Raw genomic sequence first — 26,832 nt, 5'->3', positions numbered from 1 at the left:
GAAACCTCAGACAATTTTTATCTCATACACTTTCTCCAGGTAAGGAATATGGAAGTTGATTAACTAGGTGCTTCTGGCTCAAGGTTTCTCATGAGGTTATAATGTAGCTGGGTTTTTCAGTCATCTTGAGGCTCTACTGGGGCTACAGAATTCTAAGATTATTCATGTGGTTGCCGGTTGGTCTCACTGGCTTATTATTTCTCAGTGGTTAGTGATTGGAAGCATCAGTTCTATGCCAAGGGACTGCTCACAGCATGGCAGCTTGCTTTCCAGAGAGGGAGGGGAGAAGGGATTGAGAAGACCTTGCATGCAAGACAGCCAGCCCAGGACAGAAGTAGCTGTCTTTTTGTGACCTAATTTCAGCAGCGATATACCATCTTAACTGTGTCTTCTGCCAGATGCTGCTAGTCACACAGAGCAACCCTGTACAGTGTGGGATCAGACTGCACAATGTTGTCAATACTAGATGGCAGGAATCCTTGGTAGCCATCTTGGAGGCTGGCTGCCACACCGTCTGACTGATGCTGTTCTGATAAAGCCTGAGTGTTAGGCATTGAGAAAGATGTTTTAGGGATATCATAGTAGATTCTTGGTTTTTAATTAGTAATATGTAAGAAGGAAGACAAAAACATAGCTATTAGTGGTCTCTCTTTGATTCTCTGTATACATGACCTGCTTCAAGCAAAGTTACATACCAACAAACCGATCACTAGTTTTTATATTCATAGGCCTTAATTATTTATTCCTTTGGATTTTGGACATGTAGGGAAGATTTAAGTCCACCACTTAATTCCATATGGCCCATAGGATTGCATATGGTATGCCTTTCTTAATTTACTCCATAATGGTTTCCTATGCAGATAGAGCTGTAAAATCTTTGTGTTTCTCCATTTACCTCGGTGTCTCAGTTCTTCCCTGTGTGGCTCATGATATTAGCTCAGAATGAGGAATGTCTCTTATAGATTTTCCCCTTGATATTTTTGTTTGTTTATTTATGTATTATTCTCTGAGTCAGTCAGTGTTCCTTGATTCAAGGCTAGAATCACATATTCAGCCTTCTTAATTACCCAATCAGTCATTTATTTTAGTTTCCTGAGAACTTTTGAAGAAACTGTTGTATCATGTAACTGCTGATATGCTTTGACTGACATGTGGTCTCTGTGGTCTTGAGGAGATATAGGAAGGGAGGGGTTTCAAACATGCTTCCTTTATATTTAGGAGATTAACGAACTAGTTGCTGTATTTTAAATACTTTAAAAAGCCACAAAATAATAAGGTTTTTCAAGAAATGTAGGTGTGTAGGATAGATGAAAATATGTGATAAATATAATGATAAAATGTACAATAATTTAAATTATAATAAAAAATTAATTATATAGCCCAGTTTCCTGATGAAAAAGCTAAGCCCCATAAAGTTTAAATAACTCAAAAGAACATGGTAGAGTTGGTCAGAGACAGCTCTTGGGTCAATATCCATGTCTTCTATAAGAAGAATTTTGTTAAAACTGGGACTCAACTGCCACATCGTATCCTTGGCCTGTTGGGCAAGTTGCTTGCACAAGTATTTAGCATCCCTGGGAATGAATGCTAATGTCATCATCAACAAGGTAACAGTCCGTGTGTTAACCATACTCTGTACCTTCACATTTCCATCATGCCATAACCTTCCACCCTCAATTCTGGGGTGGCAGTAGTTGGGCCAGACCAAGAATGACCAAATTAATAAGTTATTAAATTAGACAAAAGCTGTTTATAGGACATAGGATTGAGCCAAGATAGAACATTGAAGAACCAGGGTGATTTAGTGATAGAAAATTAGCAAGGGCATAGGTAGCCTGTAAGTATATGAATGTCTTCCTTTGTGCTACAAAAGAGTATTTTGGCATTCCAGAAAGTGTTACTGTGAACAGAAAGCCTTGTGCAGTTGGTGTGGTGAAAATGACTCTAGTTGTACATCAGAAATAGGACTCTAGACCTAGGTTCTGATTTTATCTTCTCTGTTAATCCTTCCAAGTCCTGGAATAACACAATATGGTATCACAATGGTGGTCAAAAAATACTAGAACATGGTATGGGCCAAAGACCCTGGTAGAACTGCAGTTACAAAAGCAAGACTTGATTGAAAACATACAATCACCCCTGGTGTAAATGACGAATGAGACTAGCAGAAAGGTTGGGTTGATGCTAAACCACCAATTTTCTGTTACATAACAAGATCATTCTAGGCTACCAGGTAGTTCTATACTGTAAATTCATGAGTAGAGATAGAGATCCAGGCATATTATTGTCTCCTTGTCTTTCATTATATCTTTTTCAGAATTGGGAAAGATAAGATTTTTTAAAAGCAAATACATGAATTATTGAAGAATATCCTATATTAAATCAGTGTTTTCCGTGAGGATTTCCTTGTTGTCCTCTAACACTAGTTTGGCTATACCCAAATATCTGAAGACTATTCTTAAAAGAGAAGGGTAGTATGTCTAAACGTTTTTAACCTGTGCTCCTTTTCATAACTATAAGATATTATAAATATTATATACAGTAAAAAGTTGCTCATCATTTTACATCTCATCTTAATAATGACTATTACCTCTATAAATGTTTCTGTTACATTTTTGGAGACTGAGGTTTTGGGTTCAAATATCCTTTTCTAGTCAGAATAATGGGAAATTGGCTTCTGGCTGACATTTGAATAGAATGTCTGATTTTTCATAAATGGACTACAAATGTTAAGTAAGAAACGCTTGTGTATTCCAATTTAAAGATGAGAACACTGGTTCTCATATAGTGGGGATGGCAATTAGAGCTAGGTATCAGACTCAGGCAGAGACATCAAATACCACTGAGTCTTGGCTATTAGTACATTGTAGTTTGTAGATTTTTACAAACAGTAAAGTCCTGTTTTCCTGGGCTAACTGTAAGGATTATTTTTTAAGTTGCTAGCTTACACATATGGAAGTCTTACTAAGGCGTGTGAAATTAAATCAGCCCTGGCTTTCTCATATGCTTGTAATAATGATCATATAATATTATATATCTAGAAGTACTCTAAAAGTGCTAGAGAACTATTTTAATACAAAGTAGTGGTATTTTGTTTTACTTTCTAAAATTGTTTACATAAGAGCTTTTTGTAAAAAATAACTATTCTCAGTAATACTGCTTTTAAAAAGATTTCAATCCATTTATTTCCATAAGTGTACAGTTTATGGACGTAAATTTAATAAATCAGAATAAAAATAACTGAAAACATCCTTTTGAGTCTGATAATGCCTCATGTTCAGTTCTATTTAAATTTCATAGAATCTCTGCAGATGTTTTTAATCTCCAGTTAAAAACATCTTTATTGATCTACCGAATGTTGTGAATCTTATTATTTCCTCCTCCTAGCTGTGTCTCTTTCCCACTTCTGCCCTGCCACATGCCAGTAACTTTTAGATGTGGTCCAATTAATTTAGAGAAAATGGCAAACTGGGCTATTAGAAATTGTAAAATGTTAGCCAGTTTGACTATTCTACCAGAGGAAACTCTGTGAATGTATAAAGCTCAACTCCATCGATTGGTGTATTTCTTTAAAAAATAAAACAAAAACCTGAGTATAGTAAATTCTTAGGCTTGAGCAGTAAGACTAATTAACATATGTTGAGGTGTAAAGCCTCTGTTAAGGGAATTACAGACAGGCAGTTTCCATTGACAACAGTGGCAGTTCTTCACTTTATATTCTTACAACAGGGTAGCTCATCCTAATCAGCATCTCACCAGGGGAATGATGAAGGGGGGGCACTTGGGGGGGGAGTAAGTGGAGGGATCTCTCCACTGTACCTTAATTCTTATGCTTGCCTCAGTCATAGTCCTTTCAAATTGACTTTAAGTTGTGTACATTTTGCAAAGCCTATTTTGTTTGAGTTTAACATATTTTAGGCATTTAAAAAGGGGAAGTCCACGCCCTTTACATCTGTGAGAACTCCTGAGTGCCTCACAAATCACCCCAGCCTGATTGCCTAACTCTCCTCATCATACTCTGTTCTCTAGGGCCTCTGATTCCGTCTCCCTCCGCTCCTTCTTGTGGCTCATGGGACACCCCTGCTCACCACTCCTTCCCTTGCTTGGCTCCCCATCTATATCTGTTGGGACTCCCTCCCTCCTACTTTTCTTGCTGAGCTTGACACAAATAATTTTTTCTTATTTTCTCCCTTGATCTCTGTTAATACATGATCTTCTACAACCTGAGGTCTCTGGTCATTCATCCTGGTATCCCTAGTAGGTGGTAGCTTCTCATTCATGAGGTTGTGGGATATCGGTGAGGTTTGGTGGGGTGGAGTCCGGAGCCGACGACCAAGAAAGAATTCTTGAGACGTCTTTGGTGCAAAATGGTGGTTTATGAAAGCACGGGGACAGGAAGCGTGGTCAGAAAGAGCTGCACTGGGGTCATGAGGAGTGGCCCATTATATACCCTCAAGTTGGGAGAGGGTTAGGGATAGCCTATGTCTCTAAGGAATTTTGGAAGCAAGGTTTCCAGGACCTTGAGGGGGCTAGCTGTTGTTGGGAAAAGGTCATTTATTGCCATCTAATAAAACCTTAGTCATGAGACCCTGCAGATGTATTTGGGTGGGCCATATGCTTGGGGGATGATTGCCAACACGTATCTGGTGGGGGGGGGGTAGAGATAAAGGAAGTTTCCAAAGGAATTGTTATATGTTAAAGTAGACTTAAAGGATCCTGGTTGGTGGGGGGGAGGGTCAGGCTGGGATTGCCTTTTGCCCTTAGCAAAGTATTAACATTGAGCAGGTGAGTCCCTAGAGGAATGTCACTCTGCCCCTTTCAAGGACTTGACAGTGGGCTGTAGGTAGTAAGGAAATTTAATAATTTTTCTTCTGCCTTAGTTTCCCACATCATCATCCCAGTGGGTATGAAGTAGGTATGTAATCCTGCTTGTAATTAACAGCAAACCACTGGTGCCACAGGATACTTGATTAACAAAAAAAAAAAAAAAAAAAAAAAAAAAAAAAAAAAGATTTCTGTGACCAGATGGATTTGTGAAATTTGACATTCTATGTACCCCTTTTGGAAATTCACCATGGGCAATATCATTTTAAGGAAGGCTGCCAAAAATCTAATTTTGTTCACCTTGGTATTTCTCAGTGAGTTTGACCACAGAACACTTACCCTTTACCTGCCAACACCTGATGCACGTTTGTTTCCAGCTAGGCTAAAATGTATTTGGATGATTATAATCTTGTTTCACTGTTTCAGGTTTCTTCTACTTTTAAAATTGATAGGAAAAAGTAATCACCACAACCTTGAAAATAACAGTATTAGCCAGCAATGATTTTAAAGTGCTTCCAGTATACCAAATATTTCATACGTACTTCAATTAAAAATTCATTTATCCTTGCAACAAACTTTGTCAGGTCAGACCTATTATCCACACTTTATGGATAATGGAAAGCACAAAGAGGTTGTAGAACTTGCCCAAGCTTACACAGCTAGGAAATGGTTAAGTGGGATCTAAACAAGCATTCTGGCCCCAGAATCCACATTGTTTTCCTAACCACTGTGCCATAATCCTCTAGTGGACAGGAGGGAGTTTTCTCAGAGCAAAGCGAGGATCAGGTTGGCATACTGAGGAGTTTCTGTGGCCTTCTTTTCTCTGTGTGCTGTTTAATTTCCCCTTCCTACTTCTACCTAGTTCTAAGTAATTGGGCAACAGTACCCACCTAGGCTACCTTCAGTGCTGGCTGCCTCCTCATTTTCCCCTTTTCAGGAGACTTGTCAGGGAGCCCTGGTAGAGGCTCATTCTCTCCATAGTGTATTTAGAGTGGTTGTGAAGGAACAGGAGCCGATCTGGGGGTCTGGATGTGTACAGGATTGTTACAAAACAGAAGCTCGTTCGAACATCCTAATTGAGGAAAAATCTCTTTAGCTCTTTGTTCGGGGGTTTCCACGACCATCCCCAAGCCCGTGCTTCGCTAGGACTAACTCACAGGACTTGGCATATAGTCGTACTCATGGCTGTGATTTTTTGTTTAATTGAAGTATAGTTGACAGAAATATAGTTATATTAGTTCCAGGTGTACAGCATAGTGATTTGACAGTTCCATCATCATGCAGTGCTCACCGTAAGTGTAGTTACCATCTGTCACCATACAAGTTACTGTAATATTATTGACTATATTCTCTGTGCTGTACTTTTCATTTCCATGATTTATTTATTTTGTAACTGGATAAGTTTGTACCTCTAATCCCCTTCACCTACTTTGCTCATCCTCCCCCTGTCTCCTCTGGCAACCATCAGTTTATTTTCTGTATTTATGACTCTTTCTCCGTTTTTGTTCATTTGTTTTATAGATTCTGTATATAAGTGGATAATCACATGATTATTTGTCTTTCTCTTGTTTATTTCACTTAGCATGATACCCTTTCTGTCCATCCATATTGTCGTGAATGGCAAGATTTTTATGGCTGAGTAGCATTCTATTGTGTATTTATACCACGTCTTCTTCATTCGTTCCTGTATCATGAACACTTAGGTTGCTTCCATACCTCGGCTATTGTGAATAATGCTGCAGTTAATGTAGGGGTGCATATCTCTTTTCAAATTAGTGTTTTTGTTTTCTTTGGGTAAATATCTAGAATGGAATTACTGGGTTACATGGTGGTTCCTTTTTTTTTTAATTCTTTGAGGAACTTCTATTCTGTTTTCCACAGAGGCTGCACCAATTTACATTCCCATCAGTAGTGCCGGAAGGGTTCCTTTCCTCTATATCCTCACCAGTGCTTGTTTTTTCTTGTCTTTTTGATACTAATCATGGCTGTGATTTATTACAGCAAAAGGATACAAAGTAGAATCAGCAAAGGGAAAAGGCACATGGGGACAAAGTCTGGAGAAAACCAGTCACTAGTACCAAGAGTTCTTTCCCATTGGAGTCATACAGGATGCGCTTAAACAAATCGTGACAGTAAGCTTGAGCTATTGTCACCAGGGAAGCTCAGTGCCCAAAATACTACTGGGGGCATCCATGTGTGGGGCACCCACACCCTTTGCATAGTGTGTATCAAAATTCCAGACTCCCAGGAAGAAAACAAGCAGGTGCTCAGCATAAACCACATTGAATAAACAGTTCAGGTAAAGTAAGCCACTGTTAGCTTTTAAGGAAACTATTTACCATTCAAGCTCTCAGTTGTGAGCCAAGGACCAGCCTTGTAGGCAAAGCTTTTTTAGAATAACAGTCTGAAGGCTGCTATGTTAGCACTTTTGGGCACTCTCTTCCAAAAGAACCCTGGCTCTGCTTTTAGGAAAAAAGCCATCATTTAAGACCCCATGTTGTTCCAAAAAGACTTTTGACTTCCATTGATGGAAGTGGTGACTTTCTTGTTTGGAAAGCTATAGTTTTCATTCAATGCTATGTTGAAAGGAAAGGTTATCTTATAACACCCAGGGCAGTGAAGATTGCACTTGATGAGAATGTCTCTTTACGTTTGGGATTGAATGGAGAATTGCTACAAGGTTAAATTGAGTTTATTCTTTTATTTTATGCATGATCTAGAAAACCAGGAGGAGAAGACTAAATTATATCATATGTATTATATCAACCTGTTACTTCAGGTTTTTAGGAGTTTAATCATGTGACATTCTTGCCGAAGGAATCATTACTTGTAGGCTGTCATTTGATGATAAAAAAAAATATTTTTAGTTGAAAAGTGAACTGTTTTTAGAAGGTTGGTAAATAAAATGAAAGGAGCAATTTACCATAGTCTGCTTTATATAATAAAGAGGAAAGTAGGAAATGGTTATTTTGTGATTACATTTCTACAGAGTAAAAGACCATTTTCTTACCTATATCAAGGAACATAGATCATTTAGATTCTAATTGGCTTTATCTAACTAAACTTGACAACAAGTTTGGGCTAATTTTAGCGCTGTATCTTTGATTATCTGGCTTATGTGTCATTTTGCCCTATACCTGCTATACTCTTAATCTGGCAGGTAGTTTCTTATTAGAGTTCTGGTCAGTTCAATTTAATGAACAATTATGGAAACTCATTATTAATACTTTAACATATTCAATTTTAGATGACTCTTGAATATGTCTCCCCAAAATATTTTTAAGTGTATATCATGCTTACATACAATAAGAAAGGCAACTTTAGCAGTAAATAGGAAAAGGACCTAGAAGTAATAGCAGTAAATAGAAAAAGGAAAACAAAGCATGTGAGAGCCAGAATTTTAAGACTCAATAAAACTTGTATCATTGCTTAAAAAAAAACAAAACCAAAAAAACTCTTTATCATTGCTTATTTACAAAAAAAATCCATGTAAGTATTCTAATATGATGGGATAGTAAATTATTTCATTTTCAGAGCCATCTTGAAAGGTAATCTTTGATAGCTTCTTGCCTCCTTTCCTACACCCTGTTGATTGACACCTATTTCCCCTTCCAGAAATGTCTGTTTCTTTCATACTATTCTTCAGCCCCTCAGTCCTCAATCTGAGGAACCACTTCCCATTTTATTCCTGCTTCACACTCCAGAATTATCTTAACTTTCTCTTCCTTGCTCTCCAATGAAGTCCTCTTTCTCTTAATGAAAGTGATTTCTCTTATTAAGAAGCAAGTATAGCAATTAAATTAATTCACAGTAAGAAATTCATGATGAATTATCTTTCCTACTGTTATATTTTAAGAAACTCTTTACCCTCCTCTACTACTAGCGGGAATATATATTTTTATGTCCTTCCTAGAAAGCACCCTAGCAGCATATATCAAAATCATAAACAGTTTTCTTATTATTTTCCCAGTAATTTCATTTCCTCTAAATCTAAGTAATTTCATTTTCTCTAATTCTAAGAAAAATAAACTGAAAGAAACACTTATACATCTAGATATTGAGCATAAGGGTAAGTTTAATAGGAGAATTGTCATGAATATAATGATAAATACCGTGAAAATATTGTAAGTTAGGAAAGCAGAAAAAAAAGGAGAGCAAGATAACTAAGCATTCAGTGCCTGTTTGCAGAAGTCTGAGGTCTCTATGCCTTGGGCTACTATGGAAAAACATGGGGTCAGGCAGGAGTCATGTTTGCGAAGAGCTGAAGGATTTTCAGGTATTTAAAACTGGAAAAAACCAACTAAATCAAGATTCAGAATAAATTATAAAGGCATTTTTCTGCTTAAAGCTGCCAAAATACCCAAAGTTTAATAAGCAGGGTTGAGTACAAAGCGTAGTTGGTTAAGAATATGGAGTTCAGATCACAAAGAATGGCCTCAACAGTTGTGTGACCTTGGGCAAGTTATTTAATCTCTCCAAACTTCAGTCTGCATATCTTAAATGTGATCATGACATTTACCTTATTAAGGGTATTGTGGGGATTCAAGAACATAACTCTAGTAAAGTGACTAAGATCTTCTATAACAAAATGTGTACTCAAATACTAGTTATAAATGTTATTAACTTAATGAGGGAGACAGTTAATTATCAGCAGATCACAATGATAAGATTGTAATTTTAACATAATTCAAAAATTCCCTGATTTTTCAAAGAATTAGGTTATATTTTGTTAGGAAAAATCTTAGGTCATTGAAGAGCATCTTAGATTTTATACCTACATACATATTGCATTTAATTATGCAAGGTGAGAGGCTATATGCAAGCCACTCCAAATAAATATTCAGAATTGGTGTGTCTGGTACCTAGGAGGAAATAACACTTCTGAATTCTTAACCTTATAAACTCAAACCATAAAGTTACAGTGGGAGTCTCAGAGCCCTATAAAATCTCTTCAGGGTAATTTGCACAAGTCCTTTCTTGTCCTGGGTAGATGGATGGNGTGGTACCTAGGAGGAAATAACACTTCTGAATTCTTAACCTTATAAACTCAAACCATAAAGTTAACAGTGGAAGTCTCAGAGCCCTATAAAATCTCTTCAGGGTAATTTGCACAAGTCCTTTCTTGTCCTGGGTAGATGGATGGTCACCAAATGACTTCACCTAAAATGAATAAGCTAATAGCAGATTTGGGAATGCTTTCACCAGACTTAACTCCTTGCCTCTTGTTTTAATGAGGCCAAGTCTCTCTGTGGATATAGTGTATGAAATAACAATTGATATGTTATTATAATTGTTTTTTCAAAAGATCTGTTTTCTTTCCCATTCAAGAGTTTTAGAGGAGTCAGCATAGTATAACCTGATAGGTTTTATGTGTGCTTAAATGTAAAAACTCATTAACTTATATGAGTTAAATTATTGGCAACAGTAAATTAAGTAATCGAGAATGATAGTCTAATGACTTTTGCATTGGTCTTTTGCAATTAGGTTGATTATTGACACTCATTGCCTTGTAATAATTTCTTTTAGTTGTCAGTAAATTCAGAAATAGTTCGGTAAGCATCCACACAAAGTTGTTGGAGAATATTAACTATATGTTGCTTACTCTAGTAATCTTTGATGTGAGGTGGTCTGACAGTAGCATCTGATGTTTCTAGAGATTGTTCAGGTGCTGAGGTGAGCATTTGCTCACATGTGCATTATCACATGGAACCTCAGTGTCCATTTTAGTTGGTGTATTAGTTCCGTTACAGATGAGGAAAATGAGGTGCAGAGAGATTTATTTTATTTTATTTTATTTTATTTTATTTTATTTTAAAGATTTTTATTTATTTGACAGAGATAGAGACAGCCAGGGAGAGAGGGAACACAAGCAGGGGGAGTGGGAGAGGAAGAAGCAGGCTCATAGCGGAAGAGCCTGATGTGGGGCTCGATCCCGTAACGCCGGGAATCACGCCCTGAGCTGAAGGCAGACGCCCAACCGCTGTGCCACCCAGGCGCCCCAGAGATTTTTTTTAAAGGGTTGACTCTTTTCCCTTATGTTAAATTTCTCACACATGTATAGGGTTTAGTTGTAATCACAAAACTAACTGTGGGCCTGGAACCGGGATCGGTTGGTAAACTCCAGCCCATCAGCCGAGTCTGGCCCGCTGTCTGTTTTTGTACCACTGGCAAGCTAGAAAGTGTTTTTACATTTTTAAATGATTGGGAAAAAAATCTAAAGAATAATGTTTTATGGCATGTGAAAATTATCTGACATTCAAATTTCGATTTTATTGGAACACAGATATTCCTAGTTATTTCTGTATTATCTGTAGATGCCTTCATGATACAAAGGCAGTGTGACTAGTTGGGACAGAGGCCGTGTGGCCTGCACAGCCTAAAAGAGTTCCTGTCTGCTCCTTTGCAGAAAATTTTGCCGATCCCTGGTCTAAACTGATAATTGATCTCAGGCCTTTATAAGAGACCCGATTCATTACTGAGTGCTTCCTACTTGCCATGCACTGTGTCGGGTTCTTGTACTCGGGATGCAGTAGTGAACAAAGGACACAGTGGGCACCTTCGTGAGGCTTACAGCTTGAAGCTCATAGTTTGCTTAATACTTTGATAGTAATTAGGTAGATATAGTAAGTTTACATAATAATAAAATTATTTGGTCATTTGAATAAAGTATTTTAATACTCATAAAGTAGGCTATTAATAGTTTATAAAATAATGTAATTGGTTAATGTAATAATACAATTATTTGGTTAATCTAAGCATTTAGTGTAACCCTTACTGTTTAAACTTTTTTTCTTTTTAAAAAATGTAAGTATACCACACTGAACATAAACCTATCCTTTGTTTTGTTTTGTTTTTACTTAGGGAAGAGGAGGGGTACGGGCAGAGGCAGATGGAGAGAGGGAATCTCAAGCAGGCTCCCCACCTAGAGCAGAGCCCAACACAGGGCTCGATCTCATGACCATGAGATCGTGACCCTGATCTCATGACCGAAATCAAGAGTCAGGCACTTAACCGACTGAGCCACCTGGCACCCCAAACCTATCTGTTTTAGATGATTTGTGATTTTACTGTGATTAGGATCATGCATTACACATATTACATACTTTTTTGTGTTTGCTATAACTATAGATGTTGGCAGAAACTATAGAAATTGAAGTGAGCTATTGTCATTCTAGGGCATATTCTGAAAACTGTTTATTGCTAAATTTTTATTAGGTCCCCGATGTCAGTTTGATTCCTTGTCATTGGTCTTAAATAAATTACAGCTCATTCAAAGATATTCTGAATTATTTATGTAGTATTTCATAGTGCTTCATTTGTTAGCCTCTGTGTACATTGGTAGTCCTCTTTCCCTCATTGGATGTTACTTTGTTAAAACATTGTTGAATTTTACTTTGCTTAATTGCATATGAAGCACTAATATTTGTCACACTTTAAGAATCTGTGTTAATCATGCCCTAAAACAAAAGTGTTACATGATTTTCTTACGGCAGCAGTAGCATAATACCTTTGAAAAATAATGACAATGCTGCTTTTCTGTGTTAGACTCGTTGTCTAAGGCTTATCCCCGTGTGTGTTTTAGAGATGCATACCATTAGTATCATGAGGAGAGAGATGGTTTTAATCTGTCCATCATTTTTCTATCCATCACACTTCTCTTGAGTACTTGGTGTGCCCTGGTATTGTCCTAGCAACTGCAATGCAGATGTTAGGTTCGCGTTACTCAGGGAGCATTGAGTCTTCCCTTCCTGACTGGAGATCATGCATTCTCAAAGCAGTAGACAAGGATTTTGCTAGATGACAATTTTTGCCTGTGTATTTGGGTATGAGATTTGTTCCACTTGGGTTCATTTGCTCCATGAACTCACTCCCTCACACGTACAGTCCTACTTCTCTTGAGTAAGTTTGCTTCTTTTTTGTCTTCAGTGTCCTCTGATAACTTATCATGTTGACAGTAGGATTAATTTACCTTATTTGTAGCTTTTCTACATCTTCCTGCACCTTTTATATCTGCTTTTAAATTTTTATTTCCTGGGCCTTAGGGTACCTGCCATTTTAATATGAGCTCATGATATTTCCTTGATACCATGAATTATTTCAGTTCCTGAATACATATTTTCTATTATACATTTCTCAACAGTGCAGTTTTTTGATGTCCATTGTACCTCTATGGAGGAAAAGCTAATGCAATCAATCAGTGGTTTTCGGAGTAAGTCTCTCATTGCAGTGTGTTGCAGTCGGCTCTAGTTTAGAGTGTAGCTTAGCCCCAAACCAAAATGGGATTTCAAATGCCCACACTATCCCTACTACCCAAGAAAAAGAAAGGAGCAATTTAGGGATGTATAAAAGACTGACTTTCTTAAAGCACTTACTGGGTAGTGGTGAAGTATGGCTATGAGTTTCTTAGTATGGAAAGAGGAAGAAAAGGAGCCTCCCCTTATCTGGCTATCTTTCTCACACTCACACACGTATTATATTGTACATGTTTACTAATTATGATATTCATGTTTTTATTTACCGCTGGGCCGTTAGTATTTGGTAGATTCCTACTTCCTCCGTACACAGTGCAGTTTAATAAAGCAATATACGTCTAGTAAGCCCCTAAAAAGTCCTTGACTGGGCCTCTGGAAATTTATTTATAAATAAATTTCCGTGTGTCTTTTCCTGGTTTTGAATCATGGAATGAGAAAGACCTGATGAGGAAGTCTTTCATCCATTCGACACACTGGAACAGAATTTTTAAACTAGTTTGAACTTATTTTTCCTTTTATGTTTGGTTATGCTTTGGAGGGCATGGGGTGGGCATTTTGGTTCCTCATCCTCAGAAGACTCCTTTTAGGTTAGAACAAAATTAAAATAGCTTTGATATTTACACAGACTAAAATTTGTGACATCAATCCAAATCTTTTCCTTTTGAATTCTAGTATAAAACAAAATTAATAAAATACAATATTAAAAAATAATAATCCAGCTTGAAAAAGTGGTGTGTCCATTAAGGGAACTTGTTATTAGAATTGAGCTATTTAAATTTCTATTTGTATAATGACAAAAACTTCATAAGGCAAGTGCATAGAATGAGATTGGAGCCACCTGCTGGCTCATAAAAGAATAATTTGTGTCCTAAAAAATATATTCCAAGTAACTGAAGAAAATCAAAGACAGTAGTAGTTGAAACAGAAGTTTCCACTCAAACATTGGTATTTTAAAGGTGTTTTAAGGAGTCTTGTAGTTTATGCTTTGGAAGGTTTCTGTGTATTCTTAAGGCAAGTATACATACATCTGTTAGAAAGATAATATTAGAAACCAAATATAAGTGATATACTTATTTGGCCAAATTTCCTAGCTTTTGTATCTTCTAAGTCCTTGGATCAGTGTGAGTTTTTGTTTTGTTTTTTAAACATCTAATCCACTGAAATTCTTCACAGTACCCGGGGCTTCTGACTCTAATAAATGGAGTTTTACTCTCTATCATAAATAATTATAAATAGATATTAATAGGTGAGCATCACTTGATACCTTAGAGCATTTCTGCATTTTTCCTTGTCTGCAGGATTTTGATAGTTTCTCTTTGGTTTTGTATTTCTTCTCTTTTAGATCTTAATATGTCATCATAAGACCCAGAAAACAGTAAAAACATCTTTAGTTAACCAAAGGCCTAGTTTGCACTTTGGCTAATGCTTGGTTTTGCCAGTCTCCTTTCTAGGTGGTGTAAGCTGCCCTGTGACGGCCCTTGGGGGTGTTTGCACTTCCAGGGAATTCCTTCTCAATCTTTGATGAGATTAGAATCATTTAAACTCATGACAATTCCAAGAAGCTGTGGATGCTGGTAAACACCTCAGAGTTTCTAGAAGTTCTTGGTTTAGGTACAGTCTGAATTTTTCAGTTCTGGTAGTCTGTCCCCAGGTGGGACTTACACTTTTCTGTGTGTGTGTGTGTGTCTTAAATTGATGAGGTAAAGCCTAGCTCACATGTTTTGGAAAGCTCATGGCTTTTCTCATGATACCATTCTTACAGAACCAACTCTCCAAATGTTATATGACCTTTTCGTATCAGGTATCTAGGAATTTGTTCCCATAACATGAGAGTAAAGAAGTAGGATTTCTAGGTGTGACATTTTTGCACCCAGCTGTCCAGGGTTTAGCAAACCAATTTAAATTTCTCATTTTTATTTTCTTAATCTACAAAATATTATAGAGGGACTAGATTATTTCTTGGTTCTCATTCTTGGTTCTCATAATTTTTCCTGTGGATCTGTGTTGATTCTGTGAAGGTAACTGTAAACATAAACAATGGTCTGTTAATCATCTGTTATATTATTGCTATTTCTGTTTGCCTTTTTCATTTTTTTTGCTTTTGCTGGAGTGATTATTTATATTGTCAGCACTAAAAAGATGAAGGTGATTTCCCATTGTTAAAATGCAATATTTAGCAATAAGATACCATGCTCTCCTACCCCTTTACCAGCATACATTTTTATTCCTCAAGAATATTAGTTAAACGTTTATTGACTACTTACCATGTAGCAGACTGGTGCCATGCACTAGAAATAGTAACGCGTGAAACATACTTCCTGTCCTCAGGGAACTTTCATTACAGTGATTTTTTTTTTTTTGGTTTGGTGACAATCTAATCTCCTCAGCCCTGATAATTTCCCTGTAGGTCTGGCATATTCTTATATATTTTTTATTTTTTCTAGGAGGGTTAACCTGAGTTGAGTCAACTTCTTTATGCCCTTGCTTGGTGATTATAGTAGATTTCAGTGTTCCCTTAGGGTCAGAAAAGTACATGTCAACGATTTTGTAAAAATGACATATATATCTTTTAGGGCATAGTATATTTCTGAATGATGAGAAATTAATTTTTTCATTGGTCACTACCTTGTAGGACAGTAGTTATAAATGAATGAAGCCCAGGTTGAGCTTGACACATTTAGAGAGACCTTGAAGTTAGAGAAGAACCGTTAAATCTACTGAGAACAGTTCTTAGAATAATTTAGGAGGCAGTATGGGTGTTTCGTATCCTTGAAAACTTTTTGAATGGCAACTTTATATACTGGATTATATTTAACTTCCCCTTACTCAGCTGTTTATGAGAGACCACGAACTGTTACATTCGTGAATTGAGAAGTCTTGAGTCCCAGTTTTACATGACTTTGCCTTTGTAAGACAGTGGAGAAGAAGGTGTCATTTCAGAAATACTGTTTCTCTAGCTAAGTTCACGAGCGCCAGCAAGCTGGCACTTTTGTGGCTTTGTGGTTATAAATATATTCCTGGTTTTTCACTAGGTAAGGTACTGGTATAGAAGAGGCAAAGACCATATAAATTCACTTCATTATGTCCAAAAGGTAATCCAAGAGATGTATTTATGCAGGTGGAGCTCTTCATGCTTCTTTTTTACTTTGGGTGAGAAAGGTGCTATACAGGAATTTTATAGAACAGCTGACTTTATTTTACTTAAAATGTAGTTTTATCATTAGTTCAATATTAATATGAGTTTTTCCATTCATGTAAGGAAACTTAAGAGGTCCACTTAAATTCAGACTTTTTTAGAAATAGTTTCATTTTTAACTTCAGGTGGTTTTACTGTGGAGATATATATATCTATATATGTAGATATATAGACATATCTATCTATATATAGATATATATATTTTAAGATATTATTTATTTGACAGAGACACAGCAAGAGAGGGAACACAAGAAGGAGGAGTGGGAGAGGGAGAAGCAGGCTTCCAGCTGAGCAGGGAGTCCTGTGCGGGACTTGATCCCAGGACTCTGGGATCATGCCCTGAGCCGAAGGCAGACCCTTAACGACTGAGCCACCCAAGTGCCCCTAGGTTACATCTATTGATACCTTATCTTTACTTTTATTTTGTTTGACCTTGCTCGTAATAGGGCTGCCATCATTATGTATTCTTACCTTTTCTCTTACTTTAAACACATAGGGATGTGAGCTTATTTCAACACCTGACCAAGACCATACCGACTTTACCAAGTGTCTTGAACTGCTCCAAAAAAAGATAGAAGAAAAAGACCTACAGGTAAGACATACACTGTTTTGGTGGTTAAGAGTCTTAGTACCAAGGATGCGAAAGATGCTGCTTAAAGTTTTTACTCCTCTGAAGTGATTAGTTATTCTTGTGCCAATGTTTCGGCTGTCAGATTTTTCCTTTATATTGAATAAATCTGTACTTAGCTGCCAAAGTATTAATGTGTGCACTTAAATCAGAGATCAAAGATTCAAATACCTTATAGTGATGAAGTCACAAAATGGGTGAAGCGGACCTTATATAAAGCAGTTGAAACTGGCAACTCATTCTTGGGCTAAAATGAATAGCAACTTTTCATCTCTCATTCATCATTTCCATGAAGACCTATGTGTGTTTTCCTTTTGTATGTGTGTTTAAATATTGTGAGGGCAAAACAAAATAAGTGTGGCCTATATTTGGCCCATGAGTCATCATTACACACTCTTACAAACAACATGTGATCAACTTTTTAAATCAGAGGAGCCTGCTACTTTACATTTGTGGACTCTAAGGAATTCCGTAATGATTCTCACCTAGCATCTAAGCATTTAATAACACTAGTTAGCTAATATACAAGTTTTTATTTTGTTATATTTTACAATTTTTTTGGTACTTGAAATGATATACAAAATATTTTTTAAGCCAATGTTTAGTGAAGATCAACAAAATTAAGCCTGAAGCGTTGAATGGAAATCGACCGTTGTGTTACTGGCAGAGGCAGGAGGGTAAGCTGAGGGGCACGATCAAATGTGTAATTTTAAACTAAGAAAAGTAGCAAAACACCTTTGTACATTAAAGTGCTTTTGATAGTACAAGTAACAGGAAGTGCATTTCAGCCTGGCCTCAAGAGTCAGGCGAGATAAGGTAGTCTTCAGATACTACTCCGTCAGATGTCTTGTCTGTTTCTTTGATTGTCTCACTCCACTTTGTAGGCTTTGTCTCTAGTCTGGTTTCTCTGACTGCCTTCAGTGGCCACCTGCAGCGTTTTACCCCTTCACGTCTAGGGGGATTAAAGGAGCAGGGACATCACTTCCCATCATCATCAAACTTCAGTCCTGAGATCTCTCTGTTAGGCCACTCTTGGTTTTGGCAACAGAAGATGAGAGTGACCGGATCGTCTTGGACTGGAGCCGGGATTGGGGTCCAGCCACGTGTCTCACATGGTCTAATACACATGTGGCAGGAGAGCAGAGGTGCTGGTGCTGGAGGGGCAGCCCTAAGAAAAACTCACTCCCTCACCAGAGTTTTTCAGAGATTGTTTTTAGTGTGAGTTTACTAAGTTGAGGTAGTGGATCCTTAATTCTTCACAACTGGTGTTTCAGTTTTCCCAGCATCAACACTGAAATTATTGAAAGCTGGGAATGCAATTATGTGTGTCCGATCGATAGGATCTGTAATATAATATTTGGTCATTAAGTCTGAAAATAATCATATCTCAGACTCAGTGCTGAAATTCAGAGAGAGCCTCAGACTGAGGGAAGAGGGTAATCAGGTGTATATGGTTTGCGAAACCAATCTGGTAAGATCTTGGATGATCCACTAGGAAGGACGGAGCCAAGACCTGGTACAGCAGTCGTGCACTCAGCAGAAAGGACCAGACCCTCCTACTCCCACTGTTGTTCGTCACCGGCTAGAAGCTCTCAGGGAAGCGTGTGGCCTTGGTGGCCCACTGTGCTTCATCCTGGAGTTGCCACTGAGGCCGTGACAGCCTGCTGGCCCCGACAGCCCTAGCGAGTTCTTTCAGTGCACTTCCATGGCTGCCTCAGGCCCCTGGCATGATTTAGGCCGAACATATTCTCCAGCCTTGTCTTGCACTACTTTTTCTCTTTGTTCAGAAACTATAACCTAGTCCCTCTCCTGCTCTGCCTTCAGGTGTCATCTCCTCTCTAGATTTTTTTTACACATCATTTGACTGTTTTTCGAATTTTTCCTTCTCTTCGCCTATCCCACAATGGCAAAATAGGTGAGGTCATTAAGGAGGCCTCCTCTTCCCCATCCCTCCAGGTCAGTTTCTGCCACTCTATGTGTCTGTACCCCCTTTGTTCTCCTTCATGGCACTCTGAACACTTCCAGTAATTGTGTTGGTTATTTCTAATGGTTTGCTTGAAGGCTTTCTTCCCAGCCTGACCAGACAGCCCACAAAGCTGGGATCCATCCGTTTTGTTCATGCCTGAACAGCAGCACCTTGCATGTAAGAGGCGCTCTGTGACTGTTGCATCTGTGTTGTGCACCATGGGAACACACGGGAGAGTTGAACACAACACAGGTGGGGGAAGGGCTTCTTCGAGAAGGCTGAGACATCATAAACAGATAGGGTTTAGATGGCAGAGGGAAGAAGAGCGTTCTGGGGTAGATACCTCAGTACTGAGGGAGAATGGATAGCTCTTCAGTGAACCAATGGCAGGGAGTCTGAGGAGTTTTAAGATAGACAACAGTGTGATTAGTTTGGTGCTTTAAAACGCATCACTGGGTAAACTGAAGACTCCATGACTGTCAATGAAAACCTTGTGGTTTCATTAATATAACCTTTAGGTTACAGTAAATCTGATGAAATTAGAGTATCTGTGAGCTTCCACTCAACTTTACATTTTACCTGGAGGTACAGTGTTTCATTTGATTTAATGTAATAGCAAGAGAAAAGCAAAATTAGAAAGATCAGCAAGGAAAATAATAAAAGATGCCCCTACCCCCAGGTGAGATCATTATGAGGGCTGTTCAAAATTTCTACTTAAAATACACACAAATTATATAGAATGATCTTTTATACTTCTCCACCTAATACTTCTTATCAAATTTTCATACATTTCTGTTTTTCTACTTACTAAATTATAAATATGAATTTGTCATCAAAATGTCTATATTTGTTAGTAAGATCTTATCTTACTAACATACTTAAAAATGTTAATTATAAGATAAATAAAATTAAAGTAATATTTAATATGTTAAGAAACTGTACTATGTAAAGTCTTAGAACTTTATAGAATTTGAATTAGTCTATCCTTAGCCTAAAGGAGCTTACTATCCAGAACATGTGATTAATTTTTAAAAATTTCCCTAAATCACTACATTTATTTACTTATCTATTTTAAACGGGTTCACCCTCAACTTTTATTCTTTTGCAAAAGGGGTTCACCGATACATGTGACTTTTTAATGCTTTGCGTTCATGTTACATTATTTATCTGTAACTGAGTCATGAATAATACATTATCAGTATGCCATCTCATATGACTGGATCTTCAAAGAGCACATATATTTTCTAATGTCGTGATGCATACTTGAGATCTACACCTTTGAATTCAGTGGAAAACATTAAAAGCTATCACTCCAGCTTTCTAAAAATGTAAGGTGTGTTGTTTAAGAAGAAGCAAAAACAATCTAGATTATAAGGCCCTGAGAATAACAGGCCTCCTAAAATAAAGCTGGGAATATTTCCTACTATTATATGACGACAGAATTTACTATTTCAGTCTCTGAGTTTTTATTTATTGATTGATTGATTGATTGGCTGCTTGGAGTTTATTTTCCACTTGATGCAAGGCACACAGTTCCAGAGTGTGAGGAAGGCTTGCGTATGGCTTGGATAGTAAAGGGTGGGATTCTCTCAACTTCTTTTTGGTGTTTTGCTATTTTGATATAGAAGAACCCAATCGCTTCTGCTTGCGGCAGCCTGCCTTTTGGATTGTGACTTGTACGTATTAGAATAGTTTCTATGCATTTATGTCTGAATTGGAGTTCTTGACTGTTGAGATTAAGTGAGGAATATTAGATCGTCTTTCTATTTAATTCCTACACGGTATTTCTCAGGTAGATACATTATGTTTAGACATCTGCAAATGCTGTGAGTTTTAGGGTATTTATTTACGTCCACTCATTATCAGTGTTGGGTTAGGTGTACGTTATTGTTTTGTAATGGACTAATGGCTTTGTTGTATATCCATACTAAGTATCTGTTTCTCCTCACTTGAAAATGAAATGCAAGACTGTATCTGATTGGAATAGTTACTCTTCTCGCTATAGTAAGCTCTGACTCACAGGGTTGTAGGAGGAACCGTGTGATAGTGCTCTGAGAAGTACCTTCCAGGGGTCGCTGGTGTCCTCAGTACAGTCTACTCTGATGGGCCAGTGTCTTCCGGCAAGATTCCAGTCTCATCTGAAGCAGAATTTAATACATCTGTGGTTTGTGTCAATGCGTATTTTGGAAAGGGATGAAAACTAACTTCGCAGTAGACACTTGGCAGATTCCACCTTCATCAAGTAATCAAACAATGTCAGCGATAATTTTTGTTGATAGCACATGCCCCTCTATATATCGTACAGGGTGCTAAGGGCACTTGTGAAGTTCTTCCCTAAAACCCATAATCCCAGTTTCATCTTTGAAAAGAAATCAGAGAAAGTCAAATTGGTATTATTCTGCCGAATACCTAACCAGTATTTTCAAGGTCATGACAGATAAGGAAAGATCAAAAAACTGTCACAGACCAGAGGAGATGAAAGAGACATGAAACTAAATGCAGTGTGGCATTCTTATTTGTTTCCGAACCGGAACAAGGCATTAGCAGAAAACTGGGAAAATGCCAACAAAGCCTGGCGTTTAGTTACTAGTACTATTCATGAAGGTTAGTTGGAAGGTAGGCAGGTAGGGACAAGGGGCCCCCTCCCTAAGAGGAGACCATCCTTAAAAGGATTCTATGCCACCCTGGAAGGAGCCATCCGCCCTTTCCCATGTGATAGGTAGTTGACAAAAACCTGATCGGATGACAGGCTCAGGAAGGGTTAATCAGATTAAAACAGCCCACTAACAAGCCCATAAAACCCTCTAGATTTAGAAATTCCTGTGGCCACCCTCTTGGGTCGCCTGCCTCTTTGGGAACTTTGTACTATCGCTTCCCTATTGTTTTTCCCTTTCCCTGCTGCCCACCACTCTGCCTGGTCTCCCTCTTCATTCTTGGAAGCTGCGTGACCAAGAACCACAGGCACCGAAGGAGAAGAAATCCTGTAACAGTATGTTGGTGTCGATCTTAGGTGGAATAGGTGTGTGTCATGGTTACAGAAGATGTTAGCACTGGCCGGGACTGGGTGACGGGTATAATCCCTGTACTATCTTGGTGACTTTTCACTAAATCTGAAATTATTCCAAAATAAGAAGCTTATTTGAAAAAAAAAAAAAAAGGAAAGAAAAAGATGCTCACTGTTTCAAATATGCTCTATCAGGTGGTGTAATCTTTTTGTGATATGACTCACTGTTACAAAATAAATGGCAAGTACCTCTTAGCACTTAGGCTAATCCAAATACCTTTTTATGAATTCTTTCACCTTTAAGGTGTTTCCTCAAAAAGTCTCAACTTGTGAGTCTCTGTTGCATATTTTGGCAACTGTTTCATGTGAAAACTATGCCTGCTTGAAAATTTTAGCTGGAAACTTGATGATCCTTAAACTGCGGTAACAGCCCACATCCTCAAACTGCCCGGTTTCCCAAGACGTCAAAGAATCATAGGATTTAGTCAGAGAGAACTGACACTCGATAGCATTTTTTCAGGGTTGGCTTCAGAAGGAGGAAGTCTGCTCATTCCTGTACTGCCTCTTACCTGTCAAAATCCTGTATCTCCATCACCACCTTCGTTTTCACCTGGCTCGTGCTGGAGGGGTGCTCTGTCACACCTCGGTACCGTTAACTCCCTCATTTTTGTGCCTCATCCAGAGCTCCAAGCCTATTTGTGACTGTTAACCGGAAAGTCAGAAGAATTTCATTTTAGTGTCTAAAGAAAATTCATCATCTTTCTCACAGAATCCCATTTTCTCTTTATTTTCTGTCCCGTGCACTGGCTCTACCATCCATCCACCTGGCAGAAACCGGAGAGAAGCCTTCTATTTTACTATACCATCCCTTACCAGTTGGTCACAGCTCCTTTAATTCTGTAGGTATCTCTTGTGCCCACTTTCTTCTTTCCAGTCTTACTGCTCCTAGGTTAGTTCAGACCTTCATCATTTCTCACTTGGGTTATTTTATTAGCTTCTGCTTGACCTTGTTCACTCTGTTCTTTTACTATAACTCCTGTCTTATGTGTTAATTGCATATCTGCCTAGAATCTTTCATTGCCTCCCAGTTATTTATTCAATAAATATTTGTTCAATGAATAAATATATTTTCGGTAACATTAATGTAAATTCCAGAGGGCGTCATGGCAAACCTTAACTCAGTTCTTCTTTGAAGGGATCTTCTTATTAGCATTCTTGATATCATATTAATTCTCCTACAACATGTGTTTGGATGATTTATCATCCTTGTTGTGTCTACCATTTGTGATAGTAAATATATTTATTATTAAAAGAGTTGGTTTCCGGTGCATTGTGGTTTTTTTGTTTCAGGTTTTTATTTAAATTCTAGTTAGTTAGCATATAGTATATATTACTAATATTAGTTTCAGGTATACAGTTTAATGATTCATCATTCAAGTATAAAACCCAGAGCTCATCACAACAAATGCCGTCCTTAATGCCCATTACCTATTTAACACCCCCCCACAGCCCACCTCCCCTCCAGCAATCCTCAGTTTGTTTCCTATAGTTAAGAGTCTTCTATGGTTTGCCTCCCTCTCTTTTTCTTTTTTTTTTACTTCCTTCCCCTGTATTCATCTCTTTCGCTTCTTAAATTTTATGTATGAGTGAAATCACATGGTATTTGTCTTTTTCTGACAGCCTTATTTTGCTTAGTATAATACACTCTAGCTCCATCCATGTTGTGGCAAATGGCAAAATTTCATTCTTTTTGATGGCTGAGTAATATTCCATTATATGTATACACAAACACCCCCCCCCATCTTCTTTTTTCATTCATCACTTGATGGATATTTGGGCTCTCTCCATAGCTAGGCTATTGTTGATAATGCTGCTATATACATTAGAAACATTGGGGTGCATGTGCCCCTTTGAGTCTGTATATTTGTATCTTTTAGGTAGATATCTAGAAGCACTATTGCTGGATCACAGGGTAGCTCTATTTTTAAGGAACCTCCATACTATTTTCCAGAGTGGCTGCACCAGTTTGCATTCCCACCAACAGTGTAGGAGGGTTCCCCTTTCTCCACATCCTCACTAACATCTCTTGTTTCCTGACATGTTAATTTTAGCCATTCTGACTGGTGTGAGGTGGTATCTCATTGTAGTTGTGATTTGTATTCCCTGATGCTGAGTGATGTTGAGCATCTTTTCATGTGTCTGTTAGCCATTTGTAGGTCTTCTTTGGGAAAATGTCTATTCATGTCTTCTGCCCATTTCTGAATTGGATTATTTGTTTTTGGGTGTTGAGTTTGTTAAGTTCTTCATAGATTGCAGATACTAACCTGTTATCACATGTCATTTGCAGATATCTTCTCCCATTCTGTAGGTTGCCTTTTAGTTTTGTTGATTATCTTCACTGTGCAGAAGCTTTTTATCTTGATGAAGTCCCAATAGTTAATTTTTGCTTTTGTTTCCCTTGCCTCCCACCATGTGTCTAGTAAGAAGTTGCTGTGGCTGAGGTCAAAGAGGTTGCTGCCTGTGTTCTCCTCTAGGTTTTGATGGATTCCTGTCTCACATTTAGGTCTTTCATCCATTTTGAATTTATTTTTGTTTATGGTGTGAGAGAGAGATCTTTCTGCAAAATCAGAGTAATAATCTATTTACACCAGCAGGTTACAAGGCAAAGCACTTCAGTGCCTGCCACATATAAAATCTTTAATAAAAATGTAACAGCAGTAGTATTAATAGTCATATATTGTATACATTAGGTCTTGTGATCTGCAACCTATTTTATATAATGTATTTATATATTTACATAACATTGTATTTTGTTAATTATAGAAGATATGTAATTTATATATAATTATGTTAAATATATATTTATTTTATAGAAATACATTTTGTGTATTTCACAAAATACATTACGATATAAATATACTGTGCTCTTTTGATTTTATAATAAATTTCATAGACTAATATGGTTTTAGAATTAGACAGTGTTTTTAAGAATCTCTTAAACTAGATAGAGTTTATAGCCCAGGTTCATGGACTCACCATAGATTTGTTTTTGGATAACAATTAAGAATCATCTTACTATTAGAAACTTGAAATAAATGGAGGACTCCTTACATATTGAAATGTTTCTCAAGGGGGCGCCTGGGTGGCACAGCGGTTGGGCGTCTGCCTTCGGCTCAGGGCATGATCTTGTGTTATGGGATCGAGCCCCGCATCAGGCTCTTCCGCTTTGAGCCTGCTTCTTCCTCTCCCACTCCCCCTGCCTGTGTTCCCTCTCTCGCTGGCTGTCTCTATCTCTGTCGAATAAATAAATAAAATCTTTAAAAAAAAAAAAAAGAAAAGAAATGTTTCTCAGGGGATGTCTTCAACTTCCCTTATTCCCAGGGAACTGGTGAAAACGGTATCTGTGTGTTAAGTAATGGAATCCGGTAGGGAGGTGAATTACACAACCAGCTAACCATTGTTTGCACCTGTCTTGGTGCATCAAGAAAAGGGGACATGCACTCTGACTTTCCTAATCCTGCGATAGCCATTGTGTGTCTTATGCTCACTGAGGGGTGTAGCTAGAGTTTAGAGTTGCAATGGCAGACTTCCTCCCTTTAGACACACTGTCGAAGCTACTGAGGGTCTTCCAATTGCATTAACAAACTTTTGCACAGTTCTTGTCTTGGTCCTTATGCTTGGTTAGGTGACTAAGCTCGTGGCCCCGACCCTCCGGTCTAATAGAGGACACAGGTGTACGTGTAACCACAGAATAACTCAGACTACAATACATGCTGTAACGTGCCTCTGCAGAAAAGATTCAGCCTTTTTTTTTTTTTTTTAGTAAATTGTTTATATAGAACCCTTCTCTGTTTTGCCTTTTTTCATTGGAGAAAATGAAATAATATCATTGTTTTTCTAAGGAAATCGCAGCTCATATCCATGAGGCCTTCCGTGACCTCCCTTTTTAAGTAACACCCCTCACCCAGCCTCCTGTCCCGTCTCTTGGCTCATCAGTCCTCATCCCCTTGTCTGCTGGGTCTTCTCCATCACACCTGTCACCATCTGACGTACTATATATTTAGGAAGTTTGTTTCTGTTACATCTCCACTCACAGGAATGTAAATATCATATGGGCGGGTAATTGTACATGTTCATTCTTTGCTACATTCTCAGGACCTGCGACAACACCTGGCGCACAGTGGGCACTCCATAGGTATTTCCTGAGTGAATGAATGTGCGCAGATATGGAAGAATTTTTTTTTACCAAGCCCTTTTTATCAAATGTTGGTAAATTTTATTAAATAATCTACTTTAATGAGGCTTATGCTACTGCTCCAGCTCTTGTCGCATTATAATTGAAAATTGTTTGGCTTTGGCAGTACATGGAGCTGTTATTCGATCATTTATACTTTCGGTTTTTCTCTTCGTTTTATGGGTAGGGAAGGACAGATGTGTTGTGTGTAATTAAAAATGGTACATGTAATGCCTTCTTTACATTTTATTAATTGATATTTTACTTCTAGAACCTGAAGCTTTTTGTAAGTTACTCGCAAAAGTTGAGAGCTAAAAAATGAAAATGCATAGAGATTGTCTCAAGCCATTACCATTGTGAACTTGGCAAGAATAAATCTTGCCAACTTCCTTGAAGTAATACTGAAAGCAGTACCATTCAATTCCAACATCTGCTGGATAGCTGAGGCCTTGTAAGACTTATAGCCAACTTTCTCTACCTTCTGGCCAGTGGCCGTCTACTTCAAAGCAATGTTGTAAACTTAATTTTATGAATTTCTAGAAAGTAACACATGTATTCATAGAGATATATTCAGCTATACTTAAGTATGTCTTCACAAAAACACCTCTTGTTTTTTAGTATATAGCCAGCGTTGTTTCCCTTGTCAAGCGCCAGAGTAACTACTTACATATTCAGGTTCTCGAACAAATGCTGTGCAAGTTAAGTTATCAGACAAGGAAGGAAGGAAT

At 37.8% G+C, this 26,832-nt stretch overlaps 1 protein-coding gene across 12 annotated transcripts in view; it reads left to right on the top strand.

The window, feature by feature from the left end:
- The window catches only part of TPK1 (thiamin pyrophosphokinase 1), a 341,792-nt gene that overhangs the window by 178,033 nt on the left and 136,927 nt on the right, over positions 1 to 26,832 (top strand). For all 12 annotated transcript variants that reach the window (XR_004619106.1, XM_034638916.1, XM_011228209.3 and 9 more), the window contains one exon: positions 16,769 to 16,864. Coding sequence is in view for 11 of the 12 variants with exons in the window: in XM_034638916.1 (XP_034494807.1) it covers positions 16,769 to 16,864 (96 nt within the window). In the remaining variant the exon portion in view is untranslated. The remainder of the gene's footprint in view (positions 1 to 16,768; positions 16,865 to 26,832) is intronic.

The sequence above is a fragment of the Ailuropoda melanoleuca genome, chromosome 1 (genome assembly GCF_002007445.2).
Source record: "Ailuropoda melanoleuca isolate Jingjing chromosome 1, ASM200744v2, whole genome shotgun sequence".
NCBI classification, from domain to species: Eukaryota; Metazoa; Chordata; class Mammalia; order Carnivora; family Ursidae; genus Ailuropoda; species Ailuropoda melanoleuca.
Note: the sequence above shows the minus strand (reverse complement) of the source record. Positions and strands in the feature narration are given on the sequence as shown.